Here is a 21,059-nt window from a genome sequence, read left to right as displayed (position 1 = left end):
ACTGCATAAGTGAAATTAGCATGTGTAAGGACAACATACAAAAATCTACTGTCTTTCTATATATTAGCAATGAGCAGTTGGAAATTGAAATAAAACAATCCCATTTACTATATTACCACAATGAGGAACTATGTACTTAGGGATAAATTTAACACATGCAACTAAAACTACAAAGTATTTCTGAACAAAATTAAAGAAAAGCTAAATAAGGGGTCACCCCAGTGGTGTAGGGGTTAAGTTTGTGTGTTCTGCTTCAGCAGGCCACGGTTTGCAGGTTTGGATCCCGGGTGCAGACTTGTATGCTGCGCATCAAGCCATGCTGTGGCAGCATCCCACATACAAAATAGAGGAAGACTGGAGCAGATATTAGCTCAGGGGCAATCTTCCTCAAGCAAAAAGAGGAAGGTTGGCAACAGATTTTTAGCTCAGGGCCAGTCTTCCTCATCAAAAAAGAAAGAAAAAAAAACCCCAAACCTAAATAAATGGAGAGATATACCATGTTCCTGACTGGAAGACTAAATATTGTTATGATGTCAATTTTCCCCAAATTCTTCCATAGATTCAATGCAATCCCAATCAAAATACCAGCAGGCACTTTTTAGCTTATTCTAATATTTATATAAACAGACAAAGAACCTAGCATAACCAAAACAATTTTGAGAAAGAAGAACAAAGTTGCAATACTTAATCAGATTCAAGACTGACTATAAAGCTACATTAGTATAGGGCAGACATTTGGATCAGTGGAACCCAATAGGGTCCAGAATGGACCCACAAATATATGGTCAAATAATTTTTGACAAAGGAGCCACAGCTATTCAACGGGGAAAAGATAATATTTTCAATAAATGGTGCGGGAAAAACCGGATATCCATATGGGGAAAAAAAGGAAGCTTGATTTTTATCTTACTCTATATACAAAATTAACTCAAATTGGATCATATACTCAAGCTAAAGGGTAAAATTTGTAACTTAAAATTTCTAGAACATAGGAGAAAATCTACATGACCTGGAGGTAGTAGTAGGTTTCTTAGTTATGACACAAAACACAAGAGTTATAAGAGAAAATACTCATAACTAGGCTTTTACAATATCAAGCAAAAAGAGGAAGATTGGCAAGAGATGTTAGCTGAGGGCTAATCTTCCTCAGCAAAAAAAGCCCAAAAAACAAAAAGCCCCACTTTTTTTCTCAACAATATTTCATGGCTTTCTATAATAATAAGTATAGATGTCTGTATGTCTTTATTTTTATGACTTCATTGAATTCCATCATATGCAGCAGAATTTACTTAACTAGTCATCACGTCATGGACATTTAGGTTGCATTCAATTTTTTACTCATAAATTAAATGGCAATTTTTAGTATATCTTGCCAAAATAATGTCTATGAATATTAATTTTCTTTTCAAATATTTTTTAATCAGCTACACAGATTTGTGAGTGGAGAAACTGTTAGCAAGAGTGGAAGTATTTTTCCTTCCCGAGAAGTCTTGCCCTTTCTCCACTCCATTCACAATGCTACAGCATGCCCCTTTACAGTAGGGAACACAGGGGACCACAGCCTGCCCCTCTCTGTTTAGCGCTTTACACACAGAAGGGCCCCAATGCTAAGCAGTGACTCCACATTCTGGGAACAGGTGAAGGTAGTGGGGGTCTTGGGTCCCAGGCATGAGGCTTCCCTGCACAGACTTGACTGCACTCACCTGACTCCCTGTCATGGCGGGCCCGGTGTCCTCCTCCGGGAGCCCCAGGCCCCCACAGTGCTCCTGGCTGGACCCCTCCAGAGCAGGTCTTGCCCTCTCTGGGCTCCTTCTCCTCAGCCCCTCTGACCGAGTGAAGACGTGCACTGTGTCCTACCATTCCTTTAGCGCCTGGAGAGGCGATCCTTCCGGCTCATCAGGTCCACTAACTGGCACTGTGCCGTTAGGGAACAGTCTCAGTTTAATGTCTGAGTATTTCAAAGCTCACTTATCGAAGACAAAATGAGATTTTAAGGCCTTATTCCCAAGGGATGGCCAACTGGGAATTTCAGGCCCCTTGTTAGGCAGCGAGGGTGTTACCATCAAGCAAAGGGGACCTGTGCATCCTCAGGCCACGCCAGTGAGGGAGGTGCCCGCTCTGACCAGCCTCTCTCCAGCCCAGTGCCACAGCAAGAAGAGCTAGTCAGATGTGACAGAACCGATCTGGTTTTCAGACAGAAGACCCCATCCCCAGGCTGATGCTAAGAGGTGTAAAAATGGAGCTGGGCTAAAGGCAGATAGAGATCGTCACTTCCTCTTTACGTTACTCATTGTTTTTCTTGGCATTTATCATGGTGACCATTCAACATTCATTAAAACTTAGTGTCATATACTGTGCCAAGTTGCAGTCCCCAGGAAATGCAGAAGGATAGGAACTCAGCAACAGGAAGAAGTTTCTGTGAGCTTCGTAACAGTCATGCAGTCACTTCTCAGGCTCCTGAGCATCTCAGGTGGTATCATCATGAAGGAACGTGCAGGTATTACCCACAATAAGTCCACTTGCTGGACAAAATGAAAAACAGAAATGGTAACAGGACACACTGAAGCAATCTGGAACTTGGAAAAACAAAACGCCAAAGAATCGTCAGGGCTGGATTTAGATTAATACAGCTAATCGTATGCAGCTTCCCTCATCAGGACTGCAAAATTTTATTCTGGTCCACCACAGCGAAGCTGAGGTCGGGATGATTACTGCTTCTGGCGATCGACCTGGAGACGCCGGGGCGCCTGTTACGCGTTACTCTTCTTGGTGGTGGGTGTCTGGTAGGCACTGCTGTTCTCAGTCCTGGGGCTACAGGGAGTAAGACAAGTTCTGCTTTCCATTTCAGAGTTTACTTGGAGAAATGTGGGTAGACAATAACACGTACGGAGAAATGCTGTCATATAGCTATGTATAAATGCTGCTAGAGCCAGCGGGAACTCAGCCAATTACAGATCAGAGGACAGCCAGAGGCTCCTCTCTGAGCTTGGAGCATCAAGAAGGAAACAATTATTTGTGTAAATGGTATAAACTGTCTAAAATACTATATGGTAACATTTATCCAGAGATTTAAAAATGCTCCTATCTGGTCAAAGTCACTCAAATTCCAATCTTAATAATTCCTTTTATGGAAATAAGCATATGCAGAAAAAGATCAGTATACAAAAATGCTCATCTTAGAACTGTTTTATTATACTGAAAAGAAACAGGGGCCGGCCCTGTGGTCGAGTGATTAAGTTCGCGCACTCCGCTGTGGGGGCCCAGGGTTTCACTGGTTTGGATCCTGGGCACGGACATGGCACCGCTCATCGAGCCATGCTGAGGCAGCGTCCCACATGCCACAACTAGAAGGACCTACACTAGAATATACAACTATGTACTGGAGGGATTTGGGGAGAAAAAGCAGAAAACAAAAAAAAGAAGATTGGCAACAGTTGTTAGCTCAGGTACCAATCTTTAGAAAAAAAATATATAAAAAAAGAAATGAAATGCCCAATAATTAGGGAATGTTAAATAAATTATGGTACATCTATATGATATATTTTTCAGTCTTTATAGTTTTTAAAAATGTTAACTGGTATGGGGAAGTACTTATGATGCTATAGAAAAAAATAGAGGCTATCACATTTGATACATAGTATGATCCCATTATTATAAAAGAAAAAAATATGGAAAATGGTCAGATGATTAAAGGATACTCTCCCCTAAAAGGGAAATATTAACAAAATAGTGAAGGAGAGCTAATATAAAGGAAATGTCCTTATCGCTGACTCTAACTAGAATAAAGGCAGTGGTTCTTCTGTGCCTTGCACAATCGTCTCAACAAGTTCTCAAAGGCTCTCTGCCTTCTAAGCTCTTAACGGATTTATTCTCATTTAGTTTAAGGAAAAAAAAAATCTGTTATAGGCCTGCTTATCTGCAACGGGGCAGATTTCTGGGCTCACATATATATTCTTAGAGGGATGTGGAAAAAGTGGAGCTGGAATGATTGTTTAAAAAGCCCTTTTGCAGGAAGTTAATCTTAAGAAGTGATTTACATTAAAATTTTTTTTCTTTTGAAAACGTGTTACTTTTCCCTTTTAGACAGTTTTCAGTGGAAGCTAAATTAGACAATGAATTCTTGATAGAGTGTAATTGCTGCTATTTTCTTTCAGATGCTATGAAAAGTATAAGGATGGCTATACTCTGATGGAAAGAATGAATGACACATTTGAAGGGACTAACTGGCAGAGTGAGACGGTTTCTCAGCCTTGGCACTAGTGCCATTCTGGGCTGTGCAGTTCCTTTGTGGGGCCGTCCTGTGCACTGCAGGATGTTTAGCAGCATCTCTAACTTCTACCCACTAGACGCAGTCGCATCCCCTTCTCAGTGGCAACAGTAAAAACTGTCTCTAGACATAGGCAAACTACTCTGGGGTTGAGAAACCCTGATTCAGACAAACTGGCAAAATGCGTCAACTCAACAAGTGTGTCTTTTTCGTATGTATGTGTTGGCCACACACACACCCACACACACACACGTACATGACATATACATTTTTCTTCTGGTTTTGGGTCCTTTCAGGTTAAAAAAAAGACATAAAGCACAGCGACCTAAGCTGTGGGACTCTGACCTCCCCCTTTGATGCAGACAACTTGATGGATTATATTTTCAGTCTGTTTTTCTTCCTAATACAGTCAGAGCCAGGCTCTGAAAAGCGCCACTCTATTTCAGAAGGCTGTTTTCCTGGTTAATTAAGTTCGAGAGAAAGCATAAAAGGTAATAAACACTATTTATTGTCAACAGATCTTTATGAATCTCAAAAGCTTCACAATGTAAAGAATAATGAGAAAAATGTTTCCTCAGATATTTCAACACATCACAAAAGAGATTGTCAGTGAAACTCTAGCTTTCTTCAACCATCACTAGTGACCATCCTCCCCTGTCCCCAATTCATTCTCTGTCCTTTCTTGCTAAAAATAAAGGAAGCAGAGAACGAAAAATACCACAAGACTGAAGGGGTGAAAAAAGGAGCCTGTTCAGGTGCTCATCTAACCTCTTGTTCAGGTGACAAATAGTCCTGGGTGCCTCCCAGGTGCCAAGTGCTGCGGCAGAGGGATGCGGGCAGGGTGCCGTTAGGAGGTGACAGAGCAGTAGGCTAGATAAAACAAATTCATGCACAAAAACAACAAAAGTAGGAAGAGATAAATGGCTTTAGATAAAATCCATGTGAGTTTACCATCTCCAGCCTGAGGGCCTGGCTCCGGCTAGGCCTTGGATGATAAGTGGGGTTAAAGGCCTGTGGAGCCGGGGCACGGGTGCAGGAGGGGGCTTCGGGGGATCGGGCCACAGGAGGAAAGGGAGAGGCCGCAATGGCAGGCCCAAGCGCGAGTTGTGGTAGTCCCATCAGCTGGACAGCAGCGGGCTGGGACGCCAGCAGAGGGGAGTTTTCATTCTAAACCCATGAGAGGCCACTGACAGTTTTGAGCGGGGCAGCACGGGGTTGTGCGCTTGAGCAGGACCTCCCTGGCTGCTCTGGGGACCCGGGGCTACTGAAGGCTGGGTTATAGCTGCAGTGTTTGGAGTTCCGGGGAGGTCAAAAATGTGAGGCAGAGGAAATGAGTTAACACAGCTCACCAACCGTCCTTGTTTTCCTTTGAAAATGCCGTTGGGTTTTTCATGTTGGGAACCGGGCCTGGACTGAGGCCAGTTAACTGAGATAAAGGCAGGTGAAGGCGCCTGGCTCGTGGGAGGCATCCAGTGATCCCATGCACGCCGCCAACGCCAGCTGTCTAGGACTAGAAAGACTCCTTCCTGCGTCGGGAAGAGTCTAAGTGGCAGACACCATGTTCCCACCCCCGTCCAGCCAGGGAGGAGTCATGACAAGAGCCTGAGGACAAAGTTCTGAACAGCAGACTCCGTTTCCCGGATCTGGGGGAGCTTCAGCATGTACAGCAGGGTGTGCGCACGGAGCTTCCTCTCTGGGAGCCTCGGGCTCTAGTTCTGGGAATACTGAAGGAGCTATGTTAAAATACTGTATCAGGCATTTAATTTATTTAATTTCCATGGGGACTAAGCTGCCTTTTGGAGGAACAACTTCCTTTTGCCACCCACATCCTGCCTTGGCTCCAGAGCCTGCCCACTGCATCTTTCTATTCCAACCTGGATTCTGCCAGGGGAGCCACGTACATACGGCCACCCCAGGGCCCTAGCTCAGAGTCCCTATGATCTGGGGGTTGATCAGTGAAAACTGACAACATGAATACGCAAAGCTCTATCAAAGAAAAATATCAAATCCTGGCAAGATCAGGATTACGTTTGGCTATATATGACTTGGGAGTTCAAAATAACAGGTTTATACAACATAGTTTATTTCTCTCATGTAAAAGAAGAGTAGAGGAACATGATCTTAGTTCTTGGCTGCCATCTTAAGGTCATCTGGCATTCAAAAGTGCATGCTAGAATTGCAACCATCATGTCCACATTTCAAGAAGCAGACAAGTGGAAACCTCTTCAGAGAGCTTTCCTGGAAGATGATGCTCACATCTTATTGGCCAGACTTAGTCATGTGATCAGCTGTCATCTGTGAGGCGGGCATACTGCTGGTCCTAACAAAATGGAGGTCCCTGTACTAAGAGAGATGGGAGAATGGACACTGGGTGGGGAAGCAGCAGCCTCTCCCAGTCTGACCCTGTGAGATGCTGGAATTTGCCGTGTCAAAAGTACATCCTAGGGGCCAGCCTGTGGCCTAGCGGTTAAGTTCGGCGTGCTCCACTTTGGCAGCCTGGGTTTGGTTCCCGGGCGCAGACCTTCACCACTTGTCTGTCAGTGGCCATGCTGTTGCGGCGGCTCACATAAAAAAAAGAGGAAGACTGGCAGCAGATGTTAGTTCAGGGCTAATCTTCCTCAGAAAAAAAAAAGCATAAAAAAAAGCTAGTGCTCAGAGATCACAGATGCATTTACCATTTCTCTTCTTGGTGAGCAAAGAGGGATAAAGATAGAGTCCTGGCAAGAGAGAGAAAGTATTTCTTAAGGCTATTTAGCCCAGGGATGAGTGGTAAATTTTCAGTGGAGAGGTAGAGAAAACAGCTTGCAAACGGGCCTTCGCCCAGATCCCTAGATACTATGGCTGTCCCCTCTTCATCATTCTCTCCACGAACAAGCGTTTTACTCATGGAGAGGAAACGTGTGCCACCAGTGCTGCCTTCTCCACCTCCTTTCTTCATGGCGGCATTCTTCCCCGCTGAGCTGGAACATGACCTCAGAATCCTTCTTGACACAATGTTCCTGGCAGTTACTCTGGTCCCAAAGACTTGGCACTGGTGTTTAAATCTACTAGCCTTCTTTAATTGCTTCTGGGAATTTTCATTCTGATAGAATCTCTGGGTATAATTCTTAAATGATATTTAAATAGATGATATTTATTCCTCTTATCTCATCATCGTTTGACTGTTTACCTTCCTGGACTGTGAGTTTTTCCAGGGTGAGAATTCTATCTTATCCATATTTGCATCCTCAAGGTGCCTGGCTCAGTTCACTTTCAAGAAATGTTCTATCAGGGGCTGGTCCCGTGGCCGAGTGCTTAAGTTCGCATGCTCCACTTTGGTGGCCCAGGGTTTCACCACTTTGGATCCTGGGCGTGGACGTGGCACCGCTCATCAGGCCATGCTGAGGTGGTGTCCCACAGAGCACAACCAGAGGCACTCACAACTGAAAATATACAACTATGTACTGGGGGGCTTTGGGGAGAAGAAGGAAAAATCAAACCTTAAAAAAAAAAAGAAGATTGGCAACAGATGTTATCTCAGGTGCCAATCTAAGAAAAACAAATGTTTTATCGATAAATGAATCACCTGCACCAGTCAAGCTCAACAGGCTGTCAAAGCAACGTCCCCATAGCTGGTTGCACCGTGGACACTTGTGCTGAGTACTACAGGGAGGCCTAACCTGGAGGGGAGTCACTGGAAAGCCAGAGGGAGACAGGAAGAGCACTGGTGATACAATAAAGGTCCTGGTTACTCCAGACTGCCCACGAGCGTCTGAGTAGCTGACACAGGAAGCTGGCTACCAGGCGATGAGGAAAGGGCAGACGCACCCTGAGGAGGTTTTGTTTTCCGACACTCTAGCCATTCTCAGTCTTTGACCAAAGGCGTGGGCCCTGGGTTTGCCCGGCTCCGTGTTTTCAGGGACTCAGGGAGATGTACAGATGACTGGTTCACATTTCATGGATGTGAGTGTGGCTGAAGGAAGACTATTATGCGCCCCCTGATTCAGTGAAGGTGGCTTATTCTCACGGCTTTGTTTTATAAGTAGATCTTATAAATTATTTGAGTTGATACTGACATGCTTTTATGTTTTAAATATTGTGGTCCCACTGAAAATTTTGTTAAAAAAACAGCTACTATTGCTAAAAAACGTTTGAAGAGCCCCACCTGAGCTAGTTCAAGGACGTTCCATATTTACCTCTTTAGAATAACCAAAACCTCAAATAGTGATTGTGAAGAAAGATGAAGGAAAACAATTCCCAGGTGTTTCTTTCTGCTCAAGGAGCAGGCTGAGTTAGGAGGAAATGCAGGTGGGTGTCTTCTGGGAAGGCAGAACGTTTTGAGGACAGGGCCTTGGGTGGCGGCGCTCACCGTCCCTCTGCCCTCCAGCCCCAGCCCTGGGCCAGAGCCACACTGAGGAAGCGTCCCTGCATTCAGATTTCCAAGGGATACACGGTCCGAGATGCTGCGGCTAAATGCTCACGGTATTTCCGCATAACGCCTCTCCTCAACCTTGTTGTCTGTCTACTCACTCTGGTCAGGAGGGCTGGGCCCCCCAGAAATAACAAGGCTCCCCTTCTTCTTCAAGTCTGGAACTAGTCCTAAGCAGCCACTCCCAACTTCCTTCAGAAAGAGAACAGAAAAAAGGAGAGAAGCAACACTTGTCTCTTTCCCACTCACAACATTCGTGGATTTCTTCTCTCATTATTCCAGTCGGCCTCCCTGCTCCCCTCTGTTCACTGACACCTGGAGGTCGGGATCAATGCGCCTGCGAGGGCGCCTCATGGACTTTGCGAGCAGAACCCCAGTTCAAATCCTGTTAGGCCATTTCTCAGTAGACTGACTTTAGACAGATTTAACTACAGAATTAAAGTGCCTTTATTTGTAAAATGAGAGATAGCAGCGTAGGCTTAGATGTAAAAAATACTAGCATCTAGCGGGTGTTCAATAAACGACACCGTCTATTATCACTCTGGCATCACATTGCTTCTGCAGTCTTTCCTAAAATGTCACTGTGTGTCAGGCAGGTGCAGCTCTACCTGGAGGACTCTGAAGTGTGCGTGTGTGTGAGTGTGTGTGTGTGGGGGGCGGTGTTGGCACCCAGGTAAATCACTGGCTGGGGAGCACTCAGCTTTCCTCCCCAGGCCTGTTGATCAAAAGTCACACTCTGGGAAAAAACCCAACAGGTGCATGCCTAAGAACATGGCAGGAACTTCAAAGAGGGGGTGGTGTGGTGGGGGACAGAAAAGTCCCTGCAAACCAGTGGCGGTCCCATCCTTTGGCAAGAATGTGTGGCTACCCTTACCCCCAGTTATGTCTATCTTCACCTCCAGATGCTCCTCCCAGTTAACAATGCCCAATGACCCACCAGAGCAAGAAGCCTGCAGACAGCCGTGCTGTCTCTCCTTTTAAGCTCTTCAAATTATATCATGAATACAAATATTAGAAGTTTCATGATTAAATAAAAATGACAACGTGCCTGAGTGGGTATGTGCAGTGACTGGACGCTTACAGCACACAAATTACAAAACAGCAGTCAGAACAGACAGCCCTGAAGCTGCTCACCGCGTCTTCAGCCATCTTGCCCACACACTGCAGCCCCGGAAATCTGAGTATACACATTCACTGCCCTGCAGTTATGTCCCAGTCGAACTTTCCTGGGAAGCAAGAGGGTCAGAGCTGCCTTAGCAAACAGCATCATTTTGTGTTTTTGCTATCTACCCGCCTCTGTGCGGCTGCAATCCTTTAGAACTTCCCTTTTACACTTCCTTTCTCATCTTGTCAGCATCAGCACTTTGCTGCCATATATTTTCCAAGGACATCTACCTCTTAACCCAACAAATGGCATTACTACAGTTCAGATCATGGAGCTTTTTAAAAGATGGACTAATAAATGTATAAACATTACTGCAAGACCGAGGGACAGCAAAGGTTAAAGGTGGATGTCAAGAATGAAAGGAAGTAATGTCTACAGAGCCTTTGGCCAGACACCTCCATATTGCCATGCTAGATAAACATTAGTTCCCTTCCTCGTTTTCTTCCGCGCCTCTGTCGCTAAACTAGTAGTGAGACCTTAGGCAAGTCAAGGCACCTCCTCTTTCGGGACCTCAGTTTCCCTATACATAAAATTAAGAGGACTGTACCAGGCTTTTCCCTGTTCAAAAACACTTTTTTCCCCCCAAGTCTCCCCCCAGGACTCCTTCGTTGACCATTCGGAAAAGGGTGGCCAGGTTATTTCTGCCAGCTTATCCTCTTCCCAAGATAGGCAAGAGGTGACAGTCTTTCTAGCCGAGGATGCCTGGCGCTGGGGCGTCGGGACGGAAGGGCTTCCACGCCCCGGGCACTGCCACATCCTTTACCTTAGTTACGCGGCCTCAGTTCAGACTGGCCTCAGCCCGACAACAGCCGACAGCATTTTAAAAGTGGACAAGGAGAGCTGACGTTAAGCCACCCGTCTCTAACTCACAGTAACCTGCAAGGAACTCAAACACTGCAGCTAACTGGACACTCCAGCAGCCCAGGCCCTCCCTGAGTTCTTTCACTGGTTAAAACAAGGGCACCATCCGGTCCTCGGCAAAGCTCAAAACAGAAGCAGAACTCCCAAATCAAGGCCCAGCCTCCTCTGAGGCTTAAAAGCCAAAAGCAAAAAAAAAGAAGCGCCATTCCGGAGCGGCGGCCGCGGGCGCCCCGCGCGTCCCTGCCCTCGGCCCGGCCTCCCCGGCTCCGGCGCGCTCGCCCCCGTGCGGCCACAGGCCTCTCTCGGGGCGTCCAGCCGGGAGCGGAGGGCCTCGGGCGCCCGGCTCCGCACGCGCGCGGCGGCCGCCACAGCCCCGACCCCCGGCCCAGGCCTGACCCCGACCTCAGCCCCGGCCCAGCACCAGCACCAGCACCAGCACCAGCACCAGCCCCGCTCCCGCTCCGCGCCGCCCGCGCGCCGGCCTCGCATCTGCTTCCAGGGCAGCGGAAGGGGCGGGGCGGCCGCGCGAGGAGGGCGGAGGGCGCCGAGCATCCCCGCCGGCAGCGCCGCGCGGGGCCCAGGACGCGCCCGCGCCCACGCCCACGCCCACGCCGCGCCCGCCGCCCCCGGAGCCGCTCGCAGAGGCCGTCGCCGCCGCCGGGCCCGGGCGCCGGCCGGGAAGCGCGGGGGAGGCGGCCTGCGCGGCGCCGCCCGCCATGGCCGCGGCAGGCTGAGCTGCGCTCGGCGGCCCAGTCGCGCGGACCGGGCGCTCCTCGCCGCCTCCAGGCCCTCGGGTAGGGCGGGCCTGCGCGGAGGCCGGGGCGCCGGGGCCGCCGCCGCTCGTCGCCGCCCTCGCCGCCGCCGCTGCCCATGGCGAGGCCCCGCCGCCGCCGCCGCTGCTGACCCGGGGCCCGCCGCGGCTTCCGCCCCTCCCGCGGCGGCGGGCGGGCCTCCCCTCCGCGCCCCCGCCGCCGCGCCCCGCGCCCGCCCCGCGCCCGGGGCCGGGGGCCGCCGAAGATGGGGAACACTACCTCGTGCTGCGTGTCGTCCAGCCCCAAGCTCCGCAGGAATGCCCACTCCCGGCTGGAGTCCTACCGGCCCGACACGGACCTGAGCCGCGAGGACACGGGCTGCAACCTGCAGCACATCAGCGACCGGGAGAACATCGACGGTGAGCGCGGCGGCGCGGGCCGGGGCCGGGGCGTTCCGGCCGCGCTCCTTCGCCTTCTCCGCCTGCGCCGTCCCGGTCTCCGGGGCGCTGGGGCCCCGGCCTCCCGCCGCCCTCCGGCCTGGACCCCCGAGGGAGCGGCGGGGGCTTAGCCGGCCGGCGGCCCGGCGGTGCCGCGGGCGGTGGGTGAGGGCGGAGGGGACGGGGCTGGCCGCGGGCCAGGCGCGAGTGGCCGGTGCCGGGGCGGGGGCGGCCCAAGGGCCCGGGTTCCAGGCTCCGTCTATCTGATCGGAGCCGCGGCCAAGTTATGCGCGAGAAGGGTGAGCTCGTCTGTCCTTTAAAAGGCAAAGGGAATGGCTCATCCTTGGCATAACTGAGGAGTGAATTCCCATTTTGGAGTCACACTGTCTACCGAGAGTTGGAGAACAGGGTTGGCCTGTGTCAGCTCCCCGGAAACTTACGAATCGACCCCACTTGGCTGTCCCGGACCCCCATCTCCTAAAAAAAAATTACTTCTCTCCACAAAAAGAATTTTTGGGAGGTTGAGGGATTGCAGTCAAATAGCTTCACCTGAATGCTTTTAAAAAATTTCTTCGGCCTGTTATCAGAATGGTTTGGAGGCAGCCTCGGGTGAAGTCCCCCTGTGTTTGCTCACAGCCGAATTACAGCCCCTGAATATCTAACTGATCTGAGCGGCTTTCGTTCGGACTGGTGTTTGTAAAGTAACTCACGCAACTGATCGCTGCGCCTGGTAATGTTTACTAACTTTACTGGTCTTACTGTACCTTTATTAGTACCATTATATCAATAAGCTACCTGTCTTAATATTTACAGATGGACAGTTGATGCATCATGCTTGAAACACAGTTTACATAATTTCAACTTGAAAAAATTTGAAATTGGAAATATATTTTTACGACAATTTGACTTTTTTTAACCGCAGAATCTCACAGTTGGTGTATTTGAACGAATCTGAAAAATTTGTTGTATGAATGAATTGACACAACTGTCATAATTCATTCTTGTTAACTTTAGGATGGAGCATTCCCTCTAGTGTGGAAAGCCAAATTTAAACTCTGCTAAAGGAAAGAACTTTTTCATTGTTTGGCCTCCTTTGATTTCTTCTAAATAGTAGTTATATCTTTTTAGGACAGCAAGTTTACTAAATGAGTACCATGTATGAAGGGGCAGTGTGACGTCTGGATCATAGTCGTGCTTAGGAAGTTATGGGTGGTATGACTTTTGTAGTGTTGTTATTTTAGACTTGCATTATCTTAACCTACTCTTCACATGTCTTTGAACTACAGCAATACTTTATTTTTAAATTCATGTATTTAAAGGTGTCTAGAAGGATTTTAAGGCCGGGTCTGTTTTGATCACTGCTGTAGTTGCAAGCACCTGAAAGAAGTGTCTAGCATATAATAAAGACTTAAGTATTGTATCTTAAAAGAATGCATGAGTAAATGAGTTTATTATAGAAAGCCATTACCCAGTTTTGTACAATGTTGATAGGCAGAAACATTTGGAAATAATTTCTTCTTTATGTTTTGCATGAATCTTGGGCGGAGGCTTTATGTTTTAAATCATGTATTAAAAAATGCAAACAAGGGAAAGAGTCACATTTCTTAGAGCCAGGCTGCATACTATTATTGACTATCGTAAGGAAACGGGGTGGGGGGGAGGCGAGTAAGTGTAACCAGCTGTGTGGCACTAAGGATGGGAAGGATTTTGCCAGAGAAAAATAGAATAATATTGTATGTTCTTTCACTTGAAAGAAATCTTAAGTTTTGGTCCTCAGTCATTTTGGAGAAAACATTTGAAAGTCCACCAACTCTTGTTTTGGAGATTCAGGATGGTTTAAGAGACTGCAGCGCAGGGTAAGAGGATTTCTGATCTAAGCTATAGTGTCCTGTCACCTCACAACCCAGTTCAGATGATGATGGTCGTTTAAACCCAGAGGTACGAATTCATTCTTTAAACAATGTTCTCTGTTTCTCTTTCAAATTCATTAAGTAAGGCTTCTAGGATTTGCCTGTCCGGCGGTTCTCATCGTGGGTTTCAGTTAGACCGGAAATCTAGGGCTGCGCCTTCCCATCAGTGTGTTTAAAGCTCTCTGGGTAATTCTGAGATGCAGCTAGGGTTGAGAATCACAGCTGGGTAAGTCTTGGAAGTGTTACCTGTTGGTAAGGGGCATTTTTGGTGGAAATTCATTCAGTGTCAGAGGCTGAGAGAAGTGAACAGATTTAAGTTAATAGTGTGTGGATGTATATCTATATTTTAATTTCTGAGTTATACTGATTGTTAGATGCTTAGTAAACATTTTGAAACCGCATCTCAGGAATTCTTGATTCTAGTCTGTAACATTAGCTGAAGTGCTCAAGTACCATCTTTCTTATATCGTGAAAAACATCCCAGACAACTGGAGTTGAGGGTCAGAGAAGCTCACAGGGCTTCTGTGATAGGTCACTTTCTTAGAACCGCAGGGATATGTGGGATGTAGCCGCATATTGCTCGCCCAAACCCTCAGTGGGTAATATTTGCTCTGCAGAATTTCAGTGACTGAGGATGGCTAGGCCTCCATGACACCTACCGGCGACTTGCCCTGTCTTTGTATTCGTGGTACCTTAGTGTTAGGTTATTCATGTTTTTAAAATTAATATTAGACGCATCAGCTCCCCAGGTATTGTTTCTCATACAGTCCTTCCAAGATTGAGGTATAGCAACAACATTTGACAATGACAGTAACACTTGCAGGCCTTGTATATTGTTTACTCCGTGCCAGCTGCTGCTCTGAGTGCCTGACATCTGTTCACTCATTTAGTACTCGCAATAACCCTGCGAGGAATAGCATCCTTACTTTAAGACAAAGAAATGAGGCAGAGAGAGAAGTGACTTGCTCAAAGTCGTACAGCCAGTAAATGATAAATGGAGACTCTCTGTTGTTGCTTGACTAGCCATCAAACCTTAACTAGTCTAGGGGTGCTTCTGGGGTAGGTTGTCTGTCACTGTGGTTGTATATGTAGTTTCTCTGAGAAGAAACTTCGCTATCTGCAGCAGACTGGCTACCCTGATTAGATTATTTCTGGGGGAGGAGAAAATGAGAATGGACTAAAGAGAATTGAGAGTTTGATGAGACCAAATAAATCAAGATATCTATAACATCTGTACCATAGTGTTAGTTTGGGGTTTTGGCTCAAAACAATTGATAGCAACTTCATCCTTTGTAGATGAGCTGTCATTCCTAACAATGCAGTTCCTCCCTCATCCCATGTCCAGTCTGCTAGACAAGCATGACTCTCTACCTTCAGAATACATCCGGAAGCTGACCACTTCTTAAAGCCTGGCCTGCTCCTCTTCTGACCTAAGCAGCCGTAGCCTCGGCCAGCCTAACCGTCTGCCTGCGTCTGTCATGCCCACTGCAGTGTGTTTTCAACCAGCAGCTGCGGTGAGATCCTTTCTAAAATTTTAACCCATCACTCTGCTCAAAAACTGCAGTGACTCCTTATTTCACAGTGAGTGAACGAGCCTTATCATGGACTTGCACAGTGGAGTCCTTACAGTGGACTCCAAGGGCCTTTGTGGTCTGCCTGCCCTCCCTGCTCACCTGCTAGCTAGCTCATTCCAGCCACACTTGGCCTCCTTCCGGGCTGTTCCTTGAACACACCAGATATGCTCTCACCCCAGGATCTTTGTTCTGTCCCTCTGCCTGGAATGCTCTTCTCCGTGTATCCTCTTGGCTAACTCCCTCACCGCCTTTGGTCTTGGTTCAGGCCTCACCATTTCAGTGAGGCCTTCCCAGTTGCCCTATTTAACATCTCTCCTGCCACCCCCTCAGCAATTCCAGTACACGTTTTCTGCCCTGCTGTTTCTTACTCTGTATCACCTGTAATACACTATATAGGTATATACATATGGGATAATAACTGTTTCTACTTTCTATCATGTAAGTTCCAATAAACATTTTTCGTTTTGTTCGTTGATGGACCCAGGTGCCTAGAATGGTTCCTGATACCTTGAAGACACTGTAAGTGTCTGTTGAGTGAGTGAGCAGAGGCAGCCAGTCAAGGATGTCGGAGTCAGCCTTGTCAGGAGGAGGCAGAGAATGAACAGGATTTGTGATTAATGGAAGTCGAGTGGATGTGAAACTTTTTGGTTTTGTTTGCATTTTAACCTGAGAGGTAGCAGACAGGTTGAAGTCCTGAAAATGAAACTTAAGAAAGCTTTAAAGCATAACAGAAGAAAGAAGAACACACGAAACTGAAAGGAAACCACGGCCAGAGGAGGTCTGCCCACGCGGTGTATTTAGTCCATTTCCCTTGTCTCTGCATGAATGGCCCTAGTCGTGGCCTTGTGTGTTTAAGGATCAAGATGAGGCCGGAATGCTTAGTAATCCAGATAATCCTGGAGGAACGTAGCCAGTTATGGACATAGCCACTTGCGTTGATTTTCCTAAAATAAGCGTGTTCCAGGGTGGACAGCAGACGGCGTGTGGACGTGTGGATGTGCCGCCGAGCGGGCTGCGGGCTCCTGGCGCCTGGGGCTCAGCCACTGCACCGGGCTTCTTTGGGTGCCCGCAGCCTCTGGAACCTCATCTCTTTGGCGCTCTTTTTCTTGAGTCTCGCCCCATTTTAGCGTTTTCAGCCTGCTGGGCAAAACCATACCTGTGGACTTGGATTCCAGCTGAGATGTTTTAGCCGCACTGCCAGTGGTTCCATGGAGGCGCTGGGAGGAGCCTGGGTGGCTGTGTGGTGGCGGTGCCGGTGGCGCGGGGCAGAGCTGTGCACGGCGCCTGCGGGCCAGTGGGACTGCGCTCTGTGCCAGGGCTTGTCTTCCTCTGGCTGAGGATCGGTCGGCTCCCGCGCCCGGTCTGTGGAGAGGAGGCTGCATTTGGGACAGACCAGCCTCACCCAGGTCGTGCAGATCATGGACAGGGTGGCAGAATTTGCTGAGCGGTAGCTTTGGCCGGGCACTGTGCGCAGGACTTGACCTGTATCGTCTTGTTTAATCTTCTCATAGTTCTCCCCATTTTACAGGAGGGCAGATGGAGCCTTCTGGTTAAGAAGTTTGTTCAGGTTTCCACAGCTGGGTGGTGGCAGGGTTGGGGTGCAGTCCGTGGCCTGTCTGGGACTCCAGCCCTCAGTTGCCCTGTGACAGCTGCTGGGGCCCTGCATCTGGGATGCCACCCTTCTGCTACTGCCGGGACACTTCTGGCGAGCAATGCTTTGTGATTGGAATTTTTACTTTTCTGCCTGCTTTTTGAGAGGAGTGAAGGTTAAATAATTTTGTGGAGTGGTAGATTTTCTCACCCTTTCCTGCAAAGCTGGTTGTCTCTGTCATCTTAAGGAGATGATTGCTTTCACATTTCTGGCTCATGCAGCTAACACAGAGTTTAAATCCACTCCTATCCAGGAAAGGGCAGAACCAAAAGGAAAAAAATACCAAGCGGCAAGACATGTGAGGGGCATTGAAAATCTGTTTTCATCTCACAGGTGAGGGATTCAGCCCCAAGCATGCCCTGTTGGACTTACTTAAGAAAGAAGCAGTGTTTGGTATTTTCACAAGGGAGCTATCGACGCTGTCATACTTGTCATACTTCCAAGTATTAGTGCTTTCATGATTCAGCATTTAGGCAACTAGGGTAAGTCTGTGGTACCAGCAGTTGATGTCGGCCTTCTCAGGCTTTCATTATCATTTTTAGCTTGCAGCTGGAAGGAGGGAGAGAGTTCCCCCTCCCTGTGGCATTTTGCATCATCTCGAGGTGTTGAGTCATTTGTTGCTGGGAGTCTGGGTCAGGAAACCACTTCCTCCTGCCCTGAGACTTGACATTATGCTAGCCTACTTTCCTGAAGGGTAAGGGAGAGGCACACGGAGGGTAGATTCAGGGAGGGCTCCTTTGGGCTGCACAGCTGTGCCTCAACGCTGTGGAGTGTAGGGGAGGGCAGAGAGCAGGGCCCAGGGGTCAGGAGGCCTGCGTGCCGGGTGTGCCCTGCTGGCGCTGTGGGACCTCCATGCCGCGGAGCCCCCTGTCCTCTCTGCTTAGAACAAATGTCCTGAAGACTGTTGCCTTATCCTAAAGCAAGCATCAAAATGAGGCTAAAGTGCTTAATAAACCAAAAAGTGCTAGGTGAATGTATGTCGTTATGAACGTAGCACTCGTGTTGATTTTCTTGTATTAATTATGAAGTATGTTTCAAGATCTACAACAAACTGTGTTTGAACTTTCCACAGCCAGGAAGCTGGAAGCCCACCGGGCTCCTCCTGACATCAGCAGTCCGTCAGTGCGGTATTCAGGGTGCCTGAAGGACAACTGGAGTTGTGGAGTGCGTGGGGTGAGGTTATACAGAGCTGTGTGACCCTTGAATGGGAAGCTTGCTGACAGTAGAATTTGGAATAGAAATACTCCTCTTTCTAGCATTTATTGCTCTTCTGGGTTGTATCTTTCCATGGTCACATCGTGATGCCATGCAGGGAGCAGTGGGGTGAGGGTTTGCAGAAGGCTTTCCCTGACTCCTGGGAATAGCAGAGCCCACCCAGGCAGTCTGCTCACTGGCATGGGAGCCACTTTCCTAGCACTGTCCGCATGTACCCTTAGATGGAGGCTGAATCCAGGGTTTTTTTCTTTCTTCAAAGAAGGTGGTTTTGAGGCATGTATAAATGTGCTTTATTATAGTAAAATACCGCTTTAAGTAAAGGAGAATCCATGGGCTGAAAATGAGCTCAGCCAGCCCTAAGCAAGCACTGGGGGCTGTTTGTGCCTGTTTTTTTCCAGAAAGAGTCTAAGGGGCTGGACACACAGCTGCAGAGAGCTCAGAAGACAGCTGACCGCTCTCTTTCCCCTTCTCCGTCACCTGTGCTGTTTGAAGCGGTTTCCTAGGGCTTTCTTCCTTTACGTCTTCTAGGGGCTTCTTTTTCTTTTTTTTCTGTCTGGTAGCTTGGAGAAAAGGGATGTGCTAAAGCTAAAACTGAGTGCTTTCTGTTTGATGGCACACAGATTGGCAGATTCCTCAGATCAGCAGGATTTTGCCTGGAAGGTCTCTTGGTGACTCTGATAACGAGGTCATCTCAGGGGTTGGTCAGCTCCAAATTGCTGCACGCGGGGCATCTCTGTTGCCTTGCCAGGAAAGTCGCTTTTCAATACCGCAGTGGAAACCTTGAAATCCCTTCTTCATCTTTGCTCAGTATATTGACATTCTATACATTAGTTTTGAGTTTGTAAAGAAACTTTTGTTTTTGATTTGTTTTTTAGTATGGCTCAAAGGCGGATCTAAGAAGGGAGTTCTAAAATCTTCGGGCAATGGTAAGATCTCTGGGCCAAGTGTCTCGTCTCCCGTGGTTATGCTACTTTCACAAGAAATTACTTCAAGCTAGTTTCATTATCTGTAGACACATCACCTAGGACATGTATTGCTGATTCCTGGATCGTTGCTTTGTGCTCTTTATCTGCCACTCAGGACTCACAGAGGGCTTCATCGGGTGAGGTGTGAGTGCCGTGCTCTGTGGAGACGTGTCGGCGTCTGTAGACTTGCCAGCCGGCCCCTGGCACCGACAGAAGTACAGCTGGAGAACACTGAAGATAATTGTTAGCGACTGCAGTTACATCCTTGCCAGTTTTTTTTGTGAGCCTTGCAGAAATCCTAGTTGGATGGTGAAATGCAAGTCATTTCTATTTTGGACACCTCTGATTATAGACCTCCTGACTCTGAGGAGGGTGACGAGGAAAGACTGGGCAAGGGAGTTCACGTGTAATGTAGCTGTGTGTTGCAGAACTGTGAATGTAGTGTTTAGAACATTGTATATGCAAGTTTTTTGCTGTGGATGGATGCGTTGGTTCTTGGTGGGCAAAAGGAAAAGAAATTATTAAATATATTTTGATTATATTTGGTAAACTCCTTGTCTCACTGCAAATTTAGCATCCGTCAGGGTAATTAGTGCATTGATGGATGGGTTGAGAGGTTCGTGATGTGGTTTGAGCACTCAGTGCCATGTTGTATTTTTGTGGACCTTTTGAAATCTCATCAGCTGCAGCTTGACGACCTCCTGAGGTAGGAGTGAATGGAATGGATGTTTGATTCAGGGCTCTGATGTTCAAGGACATCCTGTAGAAAACTCTAGTTGAAAACAACCTCTCCGTGTGTTGCATCTGTGTTGCATTGTTACACTCTTAAGGAAAAAATATTTTGAGATGAACTCATTTAAATTATTTGATTTCAAGAGTCAGTCTCTTTACCTGAGCACATAACTGCTGGAATAAGGAAATGGCAGTGTGGGTTTCTTGAGTTGAGGTTTAGAAATTTCAAATCTGGGGCCGGCCCCGTGGCTGGGTGGTTAAGTTCACGCGCTCCGCTTTGGTGGCCCAGGGTTTCGTTGGTTCGGATCCTGGGCTCAGACATAGCACCACTCATCAGGCCACTCTCAGGCGGCGTCCCACATAGCACAGTCAGAAGGACCTACAACTGGAGTGTACAACTATGTTCTGGGGGGGCTTTGGCCAAAACAAACAAACAAAAGATATTTAAAAACAAAAAAAAGAGATTTCAAATCTTGATTTGTAGCTTGTCCAGGTGAAGAAAACTCCAAAAAATGTGGTGAGGTATTCCTGACAGTTGAACATTGCCTCTAAGAATATTTGAACCAAAAGTGTCAGTGCCTCAGATGTAAAAGTATTTATATAGATACAAATGGAGTGATTCTTAAGTTGAAGATGTTTTCCAAAAGCTTGAGGTTTGAAAGTGTGTAGTCAACTCCTGCTATGCCCATGTAACACGTATCATTTGTTAGGGAACGTTATCATCATAAAAGTACGGCTGTTGGTTAGAGAGGTGGCCATCCACACGCTTCTTACAGAGCACAGAGGGGAGCTGGGCCGCCCACACCTTTACCACAGGATTAAAAAGGCTCCTGGTAGAAAGATGGGAAGACCAAGTGACCAGTGCTGCGACTGTTTCTGGGGTTGTCCATCGGTGTGTGCAGAGCCATTTAGTAGCATGATTTAGAGTTATGCGAATGAGCCTCTCCTTGTTCATATGGCAGATTTGGAAGTGACATGGAAGATGAACTTGTCAGATCAGGTCAGGACATGCAGAAGCAACCAGACCTCGGTTATTTTCTCCCTCATCTTTTTGTATTCTGAGGTCCTCCAGGTGACCTTAAATATTGATTTAGAGTGACTCTGAAGTTTAGCCAAGATCTA

At 47.7% G+C, this 21,059-nt stretch overlaps 1 protein-coding gene across 3 annotated transcripts in view; it reads left to right on the top strand.

The window, feature by feature from the left end:
• The first annotated feature begins 11,600 nt into the window (after nt 1–11,600).
• The window catches only part of CCNY (cyclin Y), a 205,633-nt gene continuing 196,174 nt past the window's right edge, over nt 11,601–21,059 (top strand). The window contains exon 1 of one of the 3 annotated variants that reach the window (XM_044762370.2): nt 11,601–11,872. In XM_044762370.2, the coding sequence (XP_044618305.1) occupies nt 11,719–11,872 (154 nt within the window). In that variant the 5' untranslated portion in view covers nt 11,601–11,718. Of the gene's footprint in view, nt 11,873–12,238; nt 12,621–21,059 lie in introns of those variants that run through there. The other 2 variants (XM_070500909.1, XM_070500908.1) reach the window with 2 other exon arrangements.

The sequence above is a fragment of the Equus asinus genome, chromosome 29, assembly GCF_041296235.1.
Source record: "Equus asinus isolate D_3611 breed Donkey chromosome 29, EquAss-T2T_v2, whole genome shotgun sequence".
Lineage (NCBI taxonomy): Eukaryota > Metazoa > Chordata > Mammalia > Perissodactyla > Equidae > Equus > Equus asinus.
The sequence above is the reverse complement of the archived record's forward strand: the minus strand, read 5'-3'. Positions and strand labels throughout refer to the sequence as shown.